This window comes from Carassius auratus, chromosome 1 (assembly GCF_003368295.1).
Source record: "Carassius auratus strain Wakin chromosome 1, ASM336829v1, whole genome shotgun sequence".
In the NCBI taxonomy this organism is placed as follows: Eukaryota; Metazoa; Chordata; class Actinopteri; order Cypriniformes; family Cyprinidae; genus Carassius; species Carassius auratus.
Genome location: NC_039243.1, coordinates 17,368,504 through 17,386,703, shown reverse-complemented (window position 1 = coordinate 17,386,703; position 18,200 = coordinate 17,368,504). Strand labels below are relative to the sequence as shown.

Here is an 18,200-nt window from a genome sequence, read left to right as displayed (position 1 = left end):
ATATTAATAAATACTATGAGTATATAAATTATACTTAATTTATTATTATTTTTTTTACAAAAAATTAATTCATATGAAAATTGCCCTTACATTACTAAATGTACTGTTCATTGTTTGTTCATGTTTAATACATTAACTTACATTAAAGAACCTTTTTGTAAAGTGTTCCCCAAAAAAACTGTTTGTTGCAGGCATTCCTCTTAAATTATTTAAATTGATCCAATTTAATAAGCAGATTTTCATGAATGATCCCATAATCCTAAATGCCATAATATGCCCTTGAAAAGAAATGTAAGTTATAAAAGGTTCACAGGTATATATTCATGAATTTGCAACTAGATTTATGGTACAGTGTGTCCCTTATGGTAGTGTGCTTTATTATGCTTCAGGAAAAGCCAACAGAAATAAGGGCAAAATACAGTTGGGTTGATATACATGCTGCTATTACTAGGTCAACACACAGGAGCTATCTGGTGCTTTCCCCATCATTTCAAATACACTGGGATAATACACAAGGTACTGTTATGTTTATGTCTTAAAAAAAACAGTATGAATAAGATTGATGATAAAAACCTTGCAATTAAAGTTTGGAGGTTTGGAGCTATTAATATGTTTGATAAACTATTGTTTTAATGAAAACAAAAAGAGTTCTGGCATGAAACTCTGATCAGTCTAACTCAAACTGACATTATGACATCATTATCACATGGCACAGCTGATTGGTACTCTCCTGTATCGGGAGCCAATTAACTCGCTGCTCAACATTCAAATATATAACTAGAGCTTGCCGTAGCAGTGCAGATTGCTTCAGAAACTCTGCTCCACCTGTATAGATCTGCTACGAGGTGATTCATGCATGCTACATGGATATATCTTCAGCAGCAACATTCTTTACATGCTCACAGCAGCATGTTGTGGATTTAATAGAAGTAGCAAGTATCAGTACTTGCTCTTCCACAGCGGCAGTGTAGCAAATCTATTGCACCAAGACCAAATACATTAATATCGTCATGTACATTACCATGCGAATCCCTCGGAGAGTTGTCATGACAGAAATGCATATATGTGTGCGTGTGTTTGTTTCTGCTTGTGCACAGCTTTCCCTATCAAAAAAAATAAAAAAAATCTAAATATCAGGTCGGGAAATGTCAGGACAAAATAGACCAAAATCTCAAAATGGAACAGTACATGACATGTCCTGCCTTAAACAAGAGCTTCATAATTTTCAGTGTGAATTTATAATGTATGCAGTGTTTTTTCCTGTAAAATAACAAATTAGCACCAACTGCTTTTTCAGTTTAATGTGAAGGCCTTTGTTGATTTTATATTACAATAACACCAAAAGAATTCAAACAATTTATTGTCTTGTGCAAAAGAAACTAATTATTAGTGAAAATATGTCCCTCTCTTTTGTGCAGTCATTTACTTTAAATATACTGTATACTTGAATAGAAAACATGCACATTGTGGCTTTATCTTCCTTTGTTGTGGTCTGTTCTTGTGATAAAATTAGTGAATGCTAAAAAAAAGACCACGGTCTCTATGTGAAAAGATTATTTTGTAGACATCTGTTGAAAAATGACAACATGAAACAATTGGGTGAGTGTGAGGGAATTCAAATAAACTGTTAAGTCAAAGTTGTGTTAATATATTTAACGTTTTGTTTAGAAAAAAATAAAAATAAATCCGAGAAGCCCTTTTTTCCACTTGAAGCCCTGCCCCTCAAAATGTCTGTGCACGTTCCTGCACACAACTGAGGAACAAATCGAAATGATTTTCTGTGTTAATCTGCAGATCTAGAACTTGAACCCGGGACATTCCTTTAATATGTCTCTTCCTGAAGGCCAGTAACATGTAAAACTCTGAACCTTTACAAAAGAATCACATGCCACACAGATATACAATAATCATCTAATTCATTCAGCTGCACAATCCGCATTTTGAAACATGCATATGTTTCAGCTAAAATATTTCTATGTGTCATATACATACTCTGTAAGATAACAGGGCATTACAATAAGGTATTACTTTAAAGTTAATTAATCATATGAGATAAGGGTTTGCTTGAAGACAGTGCTGCCATTTAACCCTCAAGTTCTGTTGAGACTGACTTGCTAATAATTACAACTTATTACAAAATTAACTCATTTCCCATCAAATGATTTTATTCTTTTACTCTGACCTTGTCAAAACAGAAATTATTGAAGCTTTAGCCCTCTGTTTTAACACAAATTTGGCATGCACATTGACAGCTGAATTTGATCTAGTATGTTTTTTTAATGTTTGGGGGTGAAAAATATATATTTTTCTTTAGAAAAAAATCAAGCTAGATTTTACAATAAAAAAAAAAATCTCTTTTTTAAAATCTTGTTTCTTTGTTTATTCTCATTCAGGTCATGGTTCATGTGTCTTTTTGCTGTAAAATCTTGTTTTTATAGAGTAAACTTAAGAATAATTGTTATATTTTAAGTAATATTTCGAAATGAACATTTACTGGACTGAGGCATCTGTTTACTTGATTATTAATACATAATTCTTTTTAGAAAAATTATGTTAAGATGTGAGTATCAGATATTATACATCAGGCTTTCGAGGAACATTTGTTCATACCATGCATCTCTCAATCTTCATTGTATGGCATTGCATTTATATGTTTTGATCCTACAATAAAACTACAGAGCTTTGATCCTAAACTGAAGCATTTATATTAGTGCTGTTAAAATTAATGCATTAACACGTGAATTAATAATAATTACTTTTTTTTAAGTTTAACAAGTTAAAAATATTTAATGCAATTAACACAGGGCAAACTATGTTGGCCATGTCAGTAAAAAAAAACTTTCCTGTCCTGTCAGCTGTTATACTGTGCTTGTAGCACTTGCTCTTCAATTGCACACACAAATGCAGGGGCACGTGCTTTATATTATATCATGTTAAAGTGCAAAAGGAACTACGTGCATGTCATCAGTTTGCCTATAAGTCATGAAGTTACCAAAAAACTGATTAAAGCTGCCTTAAAACTGCATGCATTTACATGAGTCAGATTTAAAGTCCCTATGAAATCTAAATTAAAGTTTTTTGGGTGTTAGTATCAATATGTTAGACTTAAGGTTATCTATAAAGCAGTATGCAACAAAACTGTGACAAAGTTTGAATTTCGACGATATAATCATTCAAAGCTCGCAGTTCATCTCTTCTGCCAAAACGGCTCTACAAATTTTTTGTCGTCACATCATACTTGATTTTCTCATCAAATCTTCTGACCAATCAAATGTTCTCTAGGATCCGAAGCGCCCGCCTCCTGCACTATAAGTGCACCGGCTCGGCTGAGATCACTAGTTTGCAGTTTTTTATATTGAATCTGGGGGTAAAAGACTGTGGCTGTCAAATGCAGGTTTACCGTGCTCATCATCTCTGGCCTGAGCAGACATAATCAAAACGCTATTGGCTACTTTAAAATAGGATGCATGTCAGATCCGCGTCATGTTCAGCAGCAGCAGCAGCAAAGCTTAAAGCAGCCAATATAACCTAATAACCAAACCGCTGTGATGTCTCTTAATCAAAGAATTAAAGAAAAGGAGCAAATCAATAACTTTTGTAGCTTAAAGGATTCATCTATATTTAATGTATAATTTAGAGTTTGATAACTATATTCAATTTATGTATATTTCCTACTTGCTGAAGGGCACAGGTACCTGTAGCTAAATATGATGTTTATTATTATAGGTTTATATGAAGATTGCTTTAAGTTCACTTCAGTTAGAAGTTACTACTTTTTAAAGTCTAATAAATGTTAAAATTGATAGCTCTCAATTATACTGTAATTTTGAATGGCTATAATCAATGGTTTAATATTAGAAGAACAACAAATTAAATTTTTAGTAGAGCGAAGAATACTCACTTTCAACCATCAAAAAGGTGCCAATAGACAAATATTAAATATATACTGCCTTTAAGCTGTTTCTACATTAATTAGATTGAATATGAAATTATAGATACAGTATAAAGTGAAAACTGATAATACATTTTATGTAAGTAGTCTTTATAAAGATCTCATCGGCTTTATATTACAAGCTATCAGACTTTTATGTTACATTCTGGCTTTAAAAATAATATGTGAGCTCCATATTCATCTATATTATACTATATGAGCCATAAAAACCTGATGTATCAAATATGATACTCAACAAAGGACACATATGCAAACTTTTAGATTATTATCTTTTTCTCTAAAGGATCAATAAACTGTTTTTAAAAAATTGTTAAAAGTTTTTTTTTTTCTTCCTAAATATTATTCTTTTGCCAGGCTTTACAGAATAACTTTAAAATGAAACTTTTTGGGATATTAAATGATCAACCTTTCAGACCCCAAACACAATATGAGGGTTAAACTTGCACCATCGTGTACAGTAATCATATGACACAACGCAACACGTTTCTGTGATAAAATGTCACAATATCACCGTGTGTGATGAACACTAATAAAAGTTCCCTAATCAATATGATCAGGCAAAAAAAAAAAAAAAAAAGCATCAGTTCCATCGGAAACACATTTGCATACTTTTGCAGACACCACCTTTTCCTGTTATTAAAATCCTTCGCAAAGAGGAAGAATGCATAAGTGGCTTCCTGCACAGTTGCCTAGGCAACTGAATCCTCATTTCCTGGATCCCTAGTGCTGGCCATTCTGACCAACACCTTCCTCCTGAGAGGACTCGGAGCTGTATTTCCCACGACCCCAGAACGGGCCTCAGGAGGAAAGGAGTGTGTCGACTGGTCACTATCTAAAAGCAGTTCTGACTGGCTGCTCAGCGAACTTACATCCGATTGGTCAAAAGAAAATTGTGGGAGGGGCAAATTACTTTGCAAAAGAGGTTCATCCTGCATATCAGGAAGTTCTATGGACTCCCGTGGTAGTGTGGAATCGAAGGACGGTGTCCGCCGTCTTAGGACTGTGCTGCGCTCCTGAAGATTCACGTCAGTGGGAGGGTCAATAGAGATGCACGGCGGGCTCATTTTCTCCTTCTTGGGCTTTGGTGAAGGTCCAGGTGATGGTAAAATTGGCTGCTGCTGAAGCAGTAATTCTTCCCCGTGCGTCGAGTGACGCCGAGAGATATGGAGTTGAGACAGGAAGACATTATTTTCCATACTGTTGTACTTCCGTAGACTTTGAGCGCTGGTAACTGGTTGGTGGGCTGCCCCACTGTGCAATGAGTCCTGAGACTGGGCATCAGAACAGAAGGGCGGTTCATAAGGGGACATTTTATGGCTACTTGCCACATGCTGAGAGTTTCTTCTTTGGGTAACGTTCATGTTGAGTTTGATCACCTCATCCAAATCATGCGGTTTGGTTTGTGCACGTGCTATTTCAAGAGCTTTTATAGATTGTGTCTTGTATTCGGGCTGTTGACCAGGGATGCTGCGCTGACTGTACACGTGTCTGTTTGTTTGTACGCTCGCTGTCCGGTTGCGGAGGGGAGGAGGGGGGGAGGCCTGGGGCGAACAGGGAGCAGATCCACCAGTGAGGGGAATGCTGGGTACTTTGAGATGAAGATTATCAATGGAGCAGGGCTTGCTCGGGATGTGTAAGGTGTCTCTGGAGTCTGCGTTTGTGGAATCAACTGAGTCCATCTTTATTGCTTGCTGCAGATGTAAAACAGATGTAAGTACACACATTAAAAATGATTCATTAAGTGACAATTTTATATGCTATTTTTTATATAATGCAAAATATTTGTTTATCTATTTAATTATATATTTATTAATGTAATTTTTTATATTATTAATAATTAATCACCTTAATTTAGATTAATGGTTAAATATATTTAATAAACAGATATTTATATAGATTTTATACAAAATATTTTATACATAAATATTTGATGTAATTTTATATTAATGTAGATGATAGATTAAACACTATTTAATGATATACTTAACACTAACAAAATGCCAAATATATTTGTGTGTAATATTTGATGTAATTATATATATAAATATATACACACACACACACACATACAGATACATACATACATACATACATATATATATATATATATATATATATATATATATATATATATATATATATATATATATATATATATATATATATATATACACACATATATATATATGTGTGTGTGTGTGTGTGTGTGTGTGTGTGTGTGTGTGTGTATATATATATATATATATATATATGTTTAGTTACAATTACATAAGAATTATATCATTATATTAACTTAAAAACATCATCAATGGTGTATATAGGTACAATTAAATGTAAATTATATTATTAGCATAACAATTTTACATGATTTTCAGAATATTTTAGTATTTGGTTTGTCTCTCTTTTGCTTTGATGACAGCAGCATGAACCTTTGTGTAAAGTTTCTGTAAAATCTGATGATAATGTTCTCAGCCTGATTTGAGATTTGATCCAGTGTAAGAACATCTGTCCTTTTGTATACATTTTCACTTGATCAATGTCATAATTCATGTGTTTTATTAGTGACAAAGCATTTTACTGTAATTGTCTAATAGATGTACTCAGTGTCATCCCTAGTATAAACAAATAGTCATGAGGCTGAGAGTTGCCGCAGTACCTGTCTCCGCAGGGCTCTGAAGGCACTGCTAGATCTTGCTCTTTGATGTAGAGGGTGGGGACCAGGAATGGATGCCAGGTCTGTCTGAGATGCAGTTCCTGGAACCTGCATTACGGCACTGTCTTCAAAAGGCTGGGTGCCGAGTGAGAGAGAGGAGCCTAAAAAACACATAGACAGCTTTAGTCATATTCTCTCTCTGCATGTGTGTCATGACCATTCAGAACTGGCTTTGTTTTGTCACCTGGTAGTGTAGAGTCCTGTTTGGAGAAACTGTCCTGAATGGACCCATATACAGGCTTAACAGGATAAAGCATGTAACTGTCATTAGGTAAAGACAGCATCCGTGATATAGACGGCCTGCTAACTGTCAGGAAGTTGCCATAATTAGGGTCCTGGCCCTGGAAACAAAACAAATGTATGTAACAACATTTTTTTTATTTTTTTAAAAGCAGGCTTGAAGACACTACATATTCTTTAAAAAACTGCAATATTTATATTATAATAATAATAATAATGACGATGATTATTATATAAAAATAACGTAATAAATTTTTTATTTAATCTAATATATAATCTGTCCTTTACTAAAATTAAACATTCGATGAAAAATATATATTTTTTTATGATTTATATTCTTTAACATTTTGTATATTGAGGGGACCTCTAAATTTTGCATTTTGCAATTTCTAGATAACTTAAATATAGAAAAACTATTTTCTGACATTACTTAGTTTTATTAGGCTTTCCATTTAGATATATCTTAAGACATTAACAAAGACTACTTAAAAAACAAACATTTAAGCCTTTTCTTATAACCTTCACCCAAGATTCAAGTATAGTGAAACTAAACATTCAGATTTTATTTTCTCATCCTAAACATACCTAAAATACATTTAGCATTACTTAATAACTATTAATTATATTTGGGGGATTTCATGGTATAATATTTTCAAGAGAACTGTCAACACATGGCCATATATAATTAGGTTTTTAAAACCGTACACAACTCACCTGTTCATGTGAGAAAGTCTCCATTTTAACAGCTGAAACCTCAAGCCCAGTGGCTCCGCCCACAGAGGCGGTGCTTTGTCTACGACTGCCATGAAGCTCTTTCTTCAGCTCCGCCTCCATCTCGGCCTCCTCACGGGCATCTTTGTTACTGTCCTCTAAATGTTTCATGAGCACAGCGACCACAACATTCACCAGCACAAACTGTGCCACCAGCACGAATGTCACAAAGTACATAGGTGACAAAAGCGGCAGGTAACTCAGGCATTTGTCATTTTTACATTCCCGCAGGGTATCCTAGACACACACAGAGAAACACAGAAATTGTCAGTTCTGTTCAACTCAAAAAGTGACAAGTCCTGATTATGTACTGTATGCGGGTGACAGCTGTTAGTCTCACGAAACATTTGCGTTTTGGGTTCGGAATGACAATGAGGGCGAGTTTAAGTCTAATTAAACACATTCCACATTCCATAATCATGCATTTATGACATGCGGCATGAATATTTTCATGGTTTTCGAAATACCTTCATTATCCCATTCCAGTTATCTCCAGTGGAAATGCGGAACAGAGTGAGGAATGCCATGCCGAAATTCTGAAATGTAGCATGTCTGCTCAATCCCTCACATGGATTCTCCTCGGCACATTCTGATTTGAAAATAAATTATTTTAATACTTCATCTCCAAAATTCATTTATTTAACAGATTCTGAAGTTGCATTGTACTATATTGATCATACATGACAGTAAAGACATTTACTGAATTAAACATTTTACCCCGTCTCCCTCCGTCTCCCAAAGAACAACAACAAGTCTGAGCAGTACAACTCGTATAACAATATTATAATAATAATTATAGTCACAAGTGATATTAAGAAGAGGAAGAAGAGTTTTAATTAAATAAATGCAGCCTTGGTGAGCATAAAAGACTTGGTTAAAAAACATAAAAACGTTTTACTGACCCCAAACTTTTAAATAGTAGTGCATGATAACAGAAAATAAAAGGTATACTGACCAAGTTTGCCAAAAAGTTCAACTCCCAGTGCCGCGTAGATGAAGAACAGCAGCATAAATAGCAGACCCAGATTACCAACCTAGAAAGCCAGAACATTACCAGAATAAAGCCACTTACACCATCATTTCGGGCCATATAAGGTCTCTGTGAAGTAGTTCCACAATACAAATAGCATGCCCTGTAGCACAAGATATACTGTATAAACGTACTGACCTGCGGTAAAGCTTGAACTACTGTATCCAGAAGAGATCTCATTCCTGTGGCCATCTTCAACAGCTTCAGCACTGGAAGAAATTTGGTATCACATATCATTCCCCTTTTAATCACTGAAATCTCTCTTTGACATTACTGTCTAAACCTAAACTGTAATAAATATCTGTTTAGCACTATATAGAAAGAATCAGCTACTGTTCTCTACTGTATTCTATTTGAATAGATTTTCAAATGTAATTTATTCCTCTAAAGCAAAGGATCGTTTTCAGCAGCCTTCACTCCAGTTTTCAGTGATCCTGCAGAAATCTGATTTGCTCATATTATTATGAATGTTGAAAATAGTTGTGCTTCTTAATATTTTGGTGATTTTCTTTCCAGGATTCTTTAATGATTAGATAGTTCAAACAGCATTTATTTGAAATAAAAATGTTTACCTTTACTTTCATGTTTGATCAATTTAATACATCCTTGCCGAATATAATGTTTAAATTCTTACGAAAAATAAATAAATAACATTTTACTGACCCCACACTTTTGAGCGATAGAGTACATAAACCTTTTTAAATTTCCCATTTTTATTAAAGGTGCTAGAAAAGCTGGAAACTTCTCTATTGTACCCTGTTTTATTTTGTCACTTGTCACAGCTGCTGTGTGTGTGTCTTCATGTGTTAGGTACCTCTGGCGATGCGCAGCACCCTCATTATGCGAATGATGGTTGGGTTGATGGGTAGTGAGGCATTCAGGTCAATTTCCTCAAGTGTGATGCCCATAATGGAGAGAAGAACAATTGCCAAGTCTAACTGATTCCACCTGACAGAAAAAAAAGACAGGGTGAAAGAAACATAGAATGAGATAAAGACAAGGTCCTATGAAACTATTTAATATTCTTAAAAAGAGCTAAAGAGCTGTTAAAGCATGAGCTGCTTTAACACTTTCTTTCTTTCTTAACTTTATTTCAAGCTGAAAGATCCATGGAACACGAACGAAAGACGATGGAAGACGATGTTAGCATTCCGTATTTTTAATTTATAGAGGAAAGTTATTAATTTATAGACTTTTGGGGCTATTTTTCTCTGTTAACGTCACAGGATATGTCACAAAGGTGTCTCCTAATTATTCATGAGTCTGCATGGCCTTATTTTAAAAGAAGGCCTTGTCTCATTATTATTCATGACATCACGTGACCTTTCTCTGTGACTTCAAACTGTTGATAGCATATGAGAACATGGGTTGCAAGTTTTCACGTTTGCATGATATGCGATGCTGACAGATTTCAATCAATGACTGAGGAGGTTTGAAATATTTGTGTAACAAACATGTTTTATAGGAGGGTTGGAAAAGCACCATGGCTCAAGGTGCAGTCTGACACTGATCGTTTTGGCATTACAGACACCATCCATCCTCACTTTGAGATAAGACCAAATATAACTGTGACTCAGCATAACAATAGAATAACTGTCTCAAAAGTTGTTAAAAGTTCAAAAGCACATGTACTTATATTTTGATGGAGAGAGATATATTGCTGTTCTTATTAACTTTCTGTTAATAAAAAAAATAAAAATAAAAAATAAATAAATAAATAAAGGTTTTCACAAAAATATTAACATTTTTAACATTGATAATAATAAGAGATGTTTCTTGAGCAGCAAATCGGCATATTAGAATAATTTCTGAAGGATCACGTGATACTGAAGAATAGTAATGGTGCTGAAAATTCAGCTTTCCATCACAGGAATAAATTATAACTTAAATTATATTTAAATAGAAGACAATAATCTTAAATTTTAATAATATTTCACAACATTACTCTTTTTGTTATCAATAATAATCAAATAATCAGCAAGGTTGATATACAGTATACCATTAAATATATTCTTAATATTTTGAACAATAGTGTATAATTGATGCACTTTAGTTGAACTGTAACATGCCATTAAAGCGAAACTAAACTCATTCCAATTGTTTTCTCATTGCTTCTTGAATGACTTCATGACTACTGTGATGAGAACAGTGCTGAAATGTCAGTTTCAGAAAAATAATCATCTAGTGAACATACTGTCTAGGAAACATACTGTATTTCTGCATTGTGTCCACATGATGGAGCCTTACCTCTCTTTGAAAAATCTCCGAAAGCCTAATGCAACCAATTTCAGCACAGACTCGATCACAAAGACCAGTGTGAAGAAATAATTACAGTACTTCAGACCTTCATCCAGATACTGAGAAACAGACACAAATAAAGACAGTCAGACACATGAAATATTAAACTCGGAATTCAACATTGACCATTTCTTTATACAGACCTGGTCTTATTATAAATAATGCATCAGCGCAGGTTATTCATACAGTAAAATAATATATGTTTTTGTCAAAATCTTTTATTAAAAAGTATTAAACTTTCGGCCTCTGAAACAACTTTTCTTTTCGATTGACATCACCAAGACCTCTTATTTTTCAACACCTCTCGATATATCTATATATTATGCAATTCCAATTTTTCATGATCCACACAATTTCTGATGCATAAAATCAATAATATTTCTGCATTTGTTTTTATGAAATACTGTTTTGCTCTGAATAACATCTGATAATGGAATTATGGGAGTGTGAACCAGTGCAATCTTTAACTAAACATACAAATAATTAATTGTAATTAATTAAACTTTCACAGAAATAACATGAAATATAAAATCAAAACTATAAAATTAGTCAGTTTCTGTTCAGTTTAAGGTAACTAAAATGACTAAAACTAAAATAATTATTTTTCAATTAAAAAGATTAAAACAACTAATCAAACTAATAAAAATTACTAAAACACAACAAAACTTTGAAACTTAGTTATATTATTAATAAATACCAAGATACTGAAATAACAAATGCTAAATACTTGTGGAATTTTTCAAACAGGTTTCTGTTAACCTATTAATATTGATAGTGTCATTGCTCTGTAGAAGTGACGTGTGTGTGTGTGTGTAATACACCAAACCTTGGGTTGTCTGTAGTGCTCCATTGCCATTGTGAGCACATTAATGGCGATGATGATGGTGATGAAGAGATCCATATAATGGCTAGTGCAGAGAGTGTGAATATAGAGGCGTGTTGGAGAGTAGTCTGCATAGTACGGTCTCTGCAGAGCTTCTAAAAGACAAAAACACACAGAGAACAACAGAACACCTTCATTAGGGTGTATTCAGGTCATTCAGGTACTTACACACTCATCTTCAGAATCAGAATCAGAATCAGAATGAGCTTTATTGCCAGGTATGTTTACACATACGAGGAATTTGTTTTCGTGACAGAAGCTCCGCAGTACAACAGAATGACAGAGACAGAACATAAAACACATAATAAAAGAATAAAAAATACAAATAAGTAGATAGTGAATGACAATATACAAATGACAATTGTAGGCAGGTATATTACAAAATGAAGTTATATATGTACATATATATTGTGTGCAAAATTTAAGTGTATACTAAGTATGTGTGTTAGATAAATAAAGTGTGTGTGTATATAAATATAAAGTGTAGTGTGTTCGCTGTTATTATCAGCTGTTCATAAGATGGATTGCCTGAGGGAAGAAACTGGTCCTGTGTCTGGTCGTTCTAGTGCTCAGTGCTCTGTAGCGTCGACCAGATGGCAACAGTTCAAAGAGGGAGTGTGCTGGATGTGAGGGGTCCAGAGTGATTTTGACAGCCCTTTTTCTCACTCTGGATAAGTACAGTTCTTGAATAGAAAGGAGGGTTGAACCGATGATTCGCTCAGCAGTCCGGACTACCCTCTGTAGTCTTCTGAGGTCAGATTTAGAAGCTGAGCTGAACCAGACAATTACTGAAGTGCAGAGGATGGATTCAATGATGGTGGAGTAGAACTGTTTTAGCAGCTCCTGTGGCAGGTTAAACTTCCTCAGCTGGCGGAGAAAGTACAACCTCTGCTGGGCCTTTTTTACGATGGAGTCAATGTGATTGTCCCACTTCAGGTCCTGAGAGATGGTGGTGCCCAGGAACCTGAATGACTCCACTGCAGTCACAGGGCTGTTCATGATGGTGAGTGGGGGGAGTGCAGGGGGGTTTCTCCTGAAGTCCACGATCATCTCCACTGTTTTGAGGGTGTTAAGCTCCAGGTTGTTGAGACTGCACCAGACAGCCAGCTCTTTTACCTCCTGTCTGTAAGCAGACTCGTCACCGTCCTGAATGAGGCCGATGAGTGTGGTGTCATCTGCAAACTTCAGGAGCTTGACAGAGGGGTCCTTAGACGTGCAATCGTTGGTGTACAGGGAGAAGAGCAGTGGGGAGAGGACGCAGCCCTGGGGAGCTCCGGTGCTGATCGTACGGGTGCTGGATGTGTATTTTCCCAGCCTCACTAGCTGCTGCCTGTCTGTCAGGAAGCTGTTGATCCACTGACAGACGGAGGTGGGCACGGAGAGCTGATTTAGTTTGGGCAGGAGGAGGTTTGGGATGATCGTGTTGAAGGCCGAGCTGAAGTCCACAAACAGGATCCTTACATAAGTCCCCGGTCTGTCTAGGTGTTGCAGAACATAATGCAGTCCAATGTTTACTGCATCGTCCACAGACCTGTTTGCTCTGTAGGCAAACTGAAGAGGATCCAGCAAGGGTCCAGTGATGTCTTTCAGGTGGCCCAGCACCAGTTTCTCAAATGACTTCATGACTACAGACGTTAGAGCCACAGGCCTGTAGTCATTTAGTCCTGTAATTTTGGGTTTCTTAGGGATGGGGATGATGGTGGAACGTTTGAGGCATGAAGGGACTTCGCACAGACTTCGCACAGCATCTTGCATCACAAGATGCTGTGAACATCCTCAGTCAAGATTTTAGGTTTAAATATGTCTGTTTTGTAATACAGATTTGAACTGAATATATGTTAATATTCACAAGATTTGCAAGGTTTCATTGAAAATAATTCAAGGACAAGCTGTCTGTTGTTAGTGCACCGTACAGGCTAATTTGTTGTCCCTGTCAAACACAAGCACACTGACCCAGTTTTTGTCTGGCCAGTAAATTGCTAACGTAGCAGTGTGTGTATGTGTAGTCACAGTTAGCAAACAGTCCAGTCATATGAGGGATGTTATAAATGTCCAGCCAAGCATCCCCCCACATCCATCATGGCTCAAGACTGCTCAAGGTGTCTTTGAGACAAGCTTTGTGAGAATTTGAGGGAGGGGGAGAGCAGGTGATGTCCTGAGACGGCTAACTAATTCATTTTCCAGTTCAGGCACCCTTACATACAATACTGCGGCAGTAACATGGTGCACTAATGGTATTTAATAAATGGTTCTGTGAATATTACTTGTGTAAAACTCACATCCTCGATGCTAGGGAGATGTCGGTGGTTGCCAGGTTGTTGCTATGTACAGGAGCATCTTTGAATTGGTGGGTTTTTTCAAATGTGAGCCAAAATCATCGAGATGCACCTATAATTGCTCAAGTGTACTAAATGGCTTTTATCATGTTGCTATATACAGTAGGTGCTTGGGTTTTCGAGTACATTTTACAGTGTTGACATGGTTTTATGGTGCTAGCAGTGTAGGATAGTCCCTAAAGAGCCCTAAAAGCTTAGAATAGTAGTTCTAAAGAAAGATTATTGTTAACCATAATCAAAGCACATGATTTAAGTGGGATTTGAGGCAAGAGTAAACTTATAATTATGTCTAATTAAATTCTGATTATGTGGATTTTAAGTCAAAGGGCCCTATCATACACTCAGCGCAATACGCAAGGTGCAGCGCAGGTGTGTTTGCTAGTTTCAGTACAGCGCTGTTCGCATTTTTCCGTCCAGCGCCACGTCGTTTAATTAGCAAATGCATTTGCGCCCATTTGTGCGCCCATGGCCGTGTTGGTCTAAAAAAGAGGTGTGTTCAGGCGCATTGCTATTTTAAGGAGCTGAAAATAGACTGCGCCATAGACCAACTCAAACCTTGTCTAAAGTCTGGCGCACGTTACGCCCAAAAAACACCCATTACTCATTAAGAGAAAAGGGGGACAACCCGTTTAGACCATGCGCCCAGGCACGCCAACCGTTTTTCCGTCGTTCAAATAGCAAAAGTGGATTTGGATACGAGTGCACCTGCGGCGTGCGCTTTACACTTTGCATTTAGATCGTTAAAATAGGGCCCAAAGGGTTTCTGAAGAGTGCAGCTGTGGAAATCACTACTAATTGTCCATTTCTTAAGTTAAATACACACATAGTAATTAAACTCTACTAACAATGTGTTGCAGTGAAGTTACAAGCAATAAAAGCAATCTGTTCCATGCTAGTTTTATTCTAACCAGCAGTGACAAGCCAGAAAATATTTTGTTGCCCACTGCTCTTAATATTATATAGTGGCGGAAAATCAATTTTGTTCTGAAGTTCGCTTTCAGTGACAGCAGAAAAATGACTGAAACTTTTTATTATGACACAGTCTGACTCAAAACACTCACTCCTGCGTCTTTTTTCCATGCGCTTGTGTCTCTTCTCCTCTCTCTGTCTGGCTTCCTCTTCCTCCTGGTCTTGTCTACACTTGTGGAAATTCTCGACCACCACACCAACAAACATGTTCAGCACGAAGAAGCTGACGATCAGCAGGAAGGAGATGAAGTACAGAAGCATCCAGGGATTATGATTCCTTATGGGCTACAAAAGAAAAACGGAGAAATAATTTAGATAGAAATGGTGGAGAACTAAAGAAATCATTTTCATAAAGAAATATTCATGTGAGCATGAAATCAGCATACCGTAATAACAGTATATTAAGCATTTTATAAGCTCGCAAATATTTTTCCTACCATTATTTTGTGGAAATTGTAGATGTTCGCTCTTGGCATTTACTTTGCTGCATCTAGAGTAATTCTGCACATTTATTTAATCTCGTAAAACTCACTAATTTAGGACTGTGACAACTTATAATGAATTTAAAAATGCAGGTCACAAGGCTTAATGTTTTCACTTGTCTGAACATGAATTTATGTATTTTGATGCTGCTTTCATCTCCAAAAGCACGTTTCTTCAAATCAACTCTTACAATAACAGTCATGATTAATTTGGTCATGCCATGTGCCAAAATTAATAATATTCAGAATAATATTCCAGCTGTCTTAGTTAGTTAGTAAATTTTATTTTTAAGAATAAAACTACCTGGATGTTGAAAAAAAAGACATTTTCAGCATCAAACTGTTTGAATACTGGTTTTAAAACAGCAAGTACATTTACATTTATGCATTTAGCAGATGCTTTTATGGAAAGCCACTTACACTGCATTCAGGCTATACATTTTTTTATCAGTATGTAAATGTAGCATTAACCTGATGCATACATAATCAGAATATAAAAATGTACATTACAATTTCTAAGCACATGCAAAAGTCATAGCATGTTTGCCAGGATGAAAAGAAGGCAGAGAGAAAGGAGCCCATCAGTAAGAAATCATAGACAGGAAATGCGACAGGAAGAAAGTGCAGAATGGAATGGAAACTCTGCACTTGTCTTATTGTATAGGCAACACAATTTATATTTGTCACCACACAAAAGATGGGCCGCTGTAAAGGACACTATGTTAAACAGTTGTGTTGAGTCTGTTACTGACCGTGGCTCAATGTTTCTGTGTATGTGTGTGTGAGAGAGTGTGTGTAAGACCTCTCAGTGGAATTAAATGATGAATGTTCTGTCTCTCCTCCTCAACCTGCTCATTTTGGTGTCCTCCACTGTATTTTTTTATCTCTCTCTCCCTTATTCTTCAGTTCAGGGCTGAATTAATCAAACACTCTCTTTACCTAAAACCTTCTGCTGCCTTTTTTGAGTGTGTCACTTGAGCTTCAGGGAAGAAAAAAGCAGTAAACACTTCTGGTGCCTGTGTTTTCTTTTTTAGTTATAATGGACAGATTCAGAGTACGGTGTAAATGTTTCCACACTCTGTAGAGTTATTTAAAGAATGCACACACACACACACACACACACCTGTTGGTCCACAGCCACAGCATCTAAGCCATCGTACATGATGCTCACCCAGCCGTCTTTAGATGACAGGACAAATAATGACATCAGTGCCTGTATAACATAGATCAAATAGGTTAATGTAAATAAGATAATATTTTACAGAATAACTGTACCACTGTCAACAACATGAATATCAATAAAAAGTTAAGGGGAAGATGAGATGAACACAATTTTTCTCAGTTGAGAGCCACTGCACATATGTATATGTATATATGTGTATATATTAAAACTTTTGTTTTGTTTTTGATAAAAAAAAAATCTAAACATACTAAATTTCCTTGGGAAGTAAAAACAGCTCTCTTAAAGAATATGTCTTGAATACATTTTTTCTCCATTAAGTGTATTGTTTGTGGTCAATTTGATTATTTCACATTATTGAAAGAAGTCTCTTATTTATCTGGTCAAAAATACAATAAAAACTGTAATATTGTGAAATACACTTTTTTTATTTTAATATATTTAAAAATGTCATTTATTCCTGTGATGTCAGCCATAACTCTAGTCTTCTGAGTCACAAGATCCTTCAGAAATCATTCTAATATTCTGATTTGGTGCTCAAGTAACATGTCATATTATTATCATATTATCCATGTTGAAAAGAGTTGCGCTGCATAAAATTTTTGTGGAAAATGTGATACATTTGTGATAAAGATTTAGGAATTTTTTTGTGAATAGAAAGTAAAAAAAAAAAGAAAACATTAAAAAAAAGTGTAACAATGTGTAAGTCCTTACTGTCACTTTTGATCAATCTAATGTATTCATGTTGAATAAAAAGTATTAATTTATTTCAAATAATAATCTCACTGACCCCAAAATTTTGAACGGTAGTGTACATTGTTCATTGTTTAAACTGTCAGCACTTGACATTCAAATCAAGCACATGTTGTCATGTGAAACATAGTTTTAATTAATAACATGATGGTATTAAAGTTGCAGGTCTAAACTAAGAATAGGACATATTATCCAACAGAAGAGAAAAAACCTGCACCAAAACCCTGTCATTCTGATGAAATATGCTTGTGGGACCTGAATCTAAAATATAATGGGTTGCTTCATGGTTTAGAAGGCCAAATGGAAAGGTTGATTATTTTAATAAAAGAAGCTTCCAGTGGACATAATTCATTCTTCGTGAAATCCCCCTTTATGTCTACTTCTATATGTGTGCATAAGTGTGAGTGTCCTACCTGACCCAGGTTATCGAAGTTGTACTTCCTACGGACCCATTTGTATTTAGCCCGCAGACATTCAGATTTATTGGTGATGTTTCTAGTATCAAAGCCTTCACAATGATAAAACTTCCCCTTAAAGAGCTGAGCAAAAGAAAAACACCTTACATTTAGACAGCATTATTACAAATAAACTAC

General features: G+C 35.6%; 1 protein-coding gene across 1 annotated transcript in view; it reads right to left on the bottom strand.

Moving 5' to 3' along the window:
* Positions 1-248: 248 nt before the first annotated feature.
* Positions 249-18,200, bottom strand: part of LOC113091642 (voltage-dependent T-type calcium channel subunit alpha-1H-like) — a 57,511-nt gene continuing 39,559 nt past the window's right edge. The window contains exons 21-33 of the mRNA XM_026257263.1: positions 18,021-18,146; positions 16,798-16,887; positions 15,285-15,477; positions 11,831-11,982; positions 10,954-11,063; positions 9,521-9,654; positions 8,845-8,915; positions 8,632-8,710; positions 8,144-8,265; positions 7,620-7,913; positions 6,850-7,006; positions 6,609-6,766; positions 249-5,643 (exon numbers count right to left, since the gene is read on the bottom strand). Coding sequence (XP_026113048.1) covers positions 4,642-5,643; positions 6,609-6,766; positions 6,850-7,006; positions 7,620-7,913; positions 8,144-8,265; positions 8,632-8,710; positions 8,845-8,915; positions 9,521-9,654; positions 10,954-11,063; positions 11,831-11,982; positions 15,285-15,477; positions 16,798-16,887; positions 18,021-18,146 — 2,688 coding nt within the window. The 3' untranslated portion in view covers positions 249-4,641. The remainder of the gene's footprint in view (positions 5,644-6,608; positions 6,767-6,849; positions 7,007-7,619; positions 7,914-8,143; positions 8,266-8,631; positions 8,711-8,844; positions 8,916-9,520; positions 9,655-10,953; positions 11,064-11,830; positions 11,983-15,284; positions 15,478-16,797; positions 16,888-18,020; positions 18,147-18,200) is intronic.